The sequence below is a fragment of the Acomys russatus genome, chromosome 18 (genome assembly GCF_903995435.1).
Source record: "Acomys russatus chromosome 18, mAcoRus1.1, whole genome shotgun sequence".
Classification (NCBI taxonomy): Eukaryota; Metazoa; Chordata; class Mammalia; order Rodentia; family Muridae; genus Acomys; species Acomys russatus.
This window is the reverse complement of record NC_067154.1, coordinates 19,238,492-19,242,365: the sequence shown is the minus strand read 5'-3', so window position 1 is coordinate 19,242,365 and position 3,874 is coordinate 19,238,492. Positions and strand designations below refer to the sequence as shown.

The following is a 3,874-nucleotide window of genomic DNA, read 5'->3' as shown; positions in this document are numbered from 1 at the left end:
GAGATCTCCAAGATGGAACTAAAAGGCTACATAGCGTTAGGAAGGGCTCAGGAATGGCAGAACTAGGCCTTTCTCTTCGTTTTGATTCTAAACGTGACTCTGAGGGTGGGAGTGGGGGGTGTGGGGTGGGGGATGTGGGGTGGGGTGTGGAGTGGGGGGTAGAGGGTGTGGGGTGGGGGATGTGGGATGGGGTGTGGGGTGGGAGGTCGGGGAAGAGGAAAAGGCAAGACAGGGAAGAGCAAAGCTGAGAAGTGGCAGGGCATGTAGGTGACAGCAGCCGAGGCTCCCTCCCACAGGAGACCCTCTTAAAGATCCAGTCAAACACATCTTTAGCATGCTGGTCATCAGAAAGCTGAATACATTTCTCCTGTGCCATCCCTCGGAGGTACAGCTTTAACTGTGGGCACATCATGAGTTAAAGGGGTCCGGGCCAAAGAGTGCTACCTGATTAGAGGCGGAAGTGTCAGTGACCGCTGCTCATGAAATCCAGGAGGACTTGCTCCGCCTGTCATGGCTGTGGCAGCTCCTCCTCACTCCTATGTCTGGGCATGAGTGTGAGTACAGGTACATGTGCACAATTCAGACACTTCTCTCATTTGCACTCCCCTACTGTAGCCTTAAACCCTTGAGCCCCAAGGTGATTTCAGCCCTGCTGTCCAAGGCCACAGGAGATGTTCCTTACAGCGTTTTCTCCTGCCCAGCGGTGGCCTCAGGCATTAGTTTCAGGACCTAAGACAGGAATCTTTCTGGTCACTTCTCACAGCATCGCTTTCCCTCCCCCACTGTCCTTGTCGGTATTTGGGAGACGTTGCGTTACTCTGGTGCATCATTTGTTCACAGAAGATGCGCTGCTTTAAGAGACGCTAGAACTATGTTAACAATAGGTTGGGTCAAACTGAGTGTGGGGCCCCCGGGTCACTCCTGAACCACACACGAAGTCCATTTGCCCTGTAGAATAGGCTTTCCCACTTCCTAGGGTGTCCTGGCCCCTCCAGTCTCTCCTCTCTGTCAAGCAACAGTTTCTGGACTTACTACACCATACTGAGTGGAACAACACGACTTCCATGAAGGGTAGTAGGGAATGATAAGGGGGACCAGCCATGTGGTTAGTGTACGTCATTGATATCTTCAGAGATGCAAGAGATTGGCCGTTCCCTTCCAGCTAAACCTGGCATGCTCGCCTGTGACTAGACTAGGGAAGGCAGACGGATGGACAAAGCTCCCGAGGCATGAAAACTGCCTGATGTGGAAAGGGCTCGAGGTTTATGAAATAATCAGGCACGGGAGATGCTATTCAAGTTTGCCACAGTGGTAACAGCAGCCATTGTGGTGTTCACCGGGCCCGGTGAGGTCCTTGGGGATCCTGAGCCCTATCTGCACAGATACGGAAAGAAAAGCTCCTCTAGTCACCTAGTTAGATACAACAAAGGCAAAGTGACTCCCTTGGTCATAAACACATTGTCGGCAAGGGGGAAGGGGGCTTGAGGGAGATGACAAACTATTCTCAGAATAAATCCCCACAGAAACATAAAAAACCAGCGGGGGGGGGGGGACGGGGGGGGGGGCGCGCTGCCCTCTCCCCACTCGCTCTCTCCTCTGAGCCAAATGCTAGACTCCTGCGGGAACAGGGCTGTTCTCGGCTCTTCTGCGTCAACACGGAGGAGGGGGATCCAAGTAGGATGCCTGAGGAAAGAAGCCAGAAGAACTTCAAAAGGCAAGGACACAGAAACAACAAAGAAAGGGATCAGTGCCAGGAACAAAGATTAAATGTACTGGGGGAGGTGGCACCTTGGGTCTTAAAACCAGAGATGAGTGGAAGTCCCAAGTTGGGCTGGGTCTTTGTCAGCATTCTAGGGCCGAGATGATGGTCCCACCCAGCAGGGGCCGGGGTGGGCTTCTGGAAGCAGAGGCCCTAGCACGCTCAAATCTTGCTTGAATCTTGAAGGATTCACCAAACTGAACAGGCCTTCATTTTGCAAGGCAAAAGCTCTCCCCTTATGAATAACTAGTGTAGAAAGTGCAGAAATGGGCAAAAAAAAATACATGCGTGTATACATATACCTATACATATACATATGTGTATATATACTCTTAGCCCCACTTTAATTACACCGAAACTGCCTCCAGGGGATTTCGGAATCAAGTTTGACATACAGCAGAGTAATAAGAGGGTATTCCCCCTGGCAAAGGACATCAATAAATGTCCACAGCCATGCTGCCACTGTTCCATGTATGGTAAAACTCCAGACCTCAGTTTGAAATACCAGGTTTCTTCAGCTCTTCAAATCTAATCCCAGAAAGCTCCTGGATCCACAGCACTTGTGAAAAGATACTTTGGCTCCACAGTTGCTAGAGCTAAGTCATAAAGCAGGCACGCCACTACTCCAGCCAGAGGCAACCCTGTATCACAGTGAGTCACCGGGCAGGCACAGCCACTCTGGTTCAACTTTGCAATCCTTGAGTCACAGAAGACTCATCCACTCTAATGTCCACCGTTCACGCAAGCATCTTTCTCCAGGTGCCCTGGGGCCGTCTACAAGCTGCTGGCTCATCCCTTGTCATGTCACTTGGAAGGAGATCAAAGGGCTGGAAAACAGGAAGGTGGTTTTTTTCTTTTTATGGGGAAACTGAGGCTCTGATAAGCCCTAGAGTGAAATGTGTAGATTTTTCTGAGTCACGCATAGTAGAAGAACCGAAACCGGTTCTTCTGAATCCTAAATGGTCTAATTTCTTGCTTAATTTTATAAAGCTTTTAATACGGGCTGTTTCAGTGCAGCAGGAAACTCATAACAGGTGAAGCATTCTCTACCTCGTGTGGAATCATCTTCCTGCCTCTTCTGCCAGCTCTTCCCTCACCTGCAGCTTGGCTTGGCTTCCGTGGGCCTAACATGCTCTGACTCCGAGAGTCACATTACTCCTTGTGTGCACATCATTTTAAGCATTACCTGGCCCTTAATAGTCTCTGATTTTGAGGTTCTACTGCCCATTTTCTCCCCTGTCCCTTGAGTATATACTATATATCCTTAGCCCCCAAACATAGGTTGACAAGTGGTGGACATCAGGCTCCAGTGAAGGTCATAGGTGGAGTGTAAAATGTCCACTTTATTTATTTATCTTAACAATGACTTTTATCAGCTAAATGTTGGGCCCAAATCAAAATACTCGCATATCTAAATAGCCACCATAAATAGGCCCTCTTAAAATAGCTGCCTCCCAAAAATGGACCCTGTTGGTGTCACCTGTTCTGGCACCAGATTGGACCCTCTTTTGCATGGCCTCCTGTTCTTCTGTGTGCTGGTGTGTAGCTCATCAAAGGTGACGTGAAGATCAGAGCTGCTTTGTACCCTGCTATTCCGAGCAAGGACTATGTAGGTGTCACAAATGAAGCTCACACAGAAACAGAATGGGACACTAGTGGCATGGCCACGTGTCTCTGTCTCCCTGTAAGGCAGCCTGGCTGGCATTGGCCTTCTGCCAACCTCTTTCCTGCCCCCCATCCACCCCACAAGCTCTCGTTGGGTCAGAAATGCGATTCTTTGACAGTGCCAGACAGCCAGATGATGCTGGGAAGAAGAAAGCAAAAGCAAAAGCAGCTTTCTAAATTAAGCCCGGGTTCATTTATAAAAATAAATAGCCACAGCCTAGCAACGTGCTCACAGCTTAACTTTCTTCTCTTATGAAACCACCATGGCTGGGGTCCAGGAATACAGAGTTTCGGCACAGGACCCCACACCCTGACTCCTCCCATGCATAGTATTCATCTGTAGAGTGTGACAGTGGTCCTTGGAGGGCCTTGCTCTTCATTCAGGGCCAATCTAAAGCCAGGCTCCAAGAGCAAAGGGGATTCAGAACTTCCCAATTGTTATGAGGCCCC

The 3,874-nt window shown here is 49.6% G+C and overlaps 1 protein-coding gene across 1 annotated transcript; it reads right to left on the bottom strand.

Moving 5' to 3' along the window:
• Positions 1–1,650: 1,650 nt before the first annotated feature.
• On the bottom strand, positions 1,651–3,464 carry Smim2 (small integral membrane protein 2). Its single transcript, XM_051160604.1, has 2 exons — positions 3,240–3,464; positions 1,651–1,683 (listed from the first exon to the last, which is right to left on the bottom strand). The coding sequence occupies exons 1-2, from the start codon at positions 3,462–3,464 to the stop codon at positions 1,651–1,653; spliced, it is 258 nt and encodes an 85-aa protein (XP_051016561.1).
• Positions 3,465–3,874: the final 410 nt, after the last annotated feature.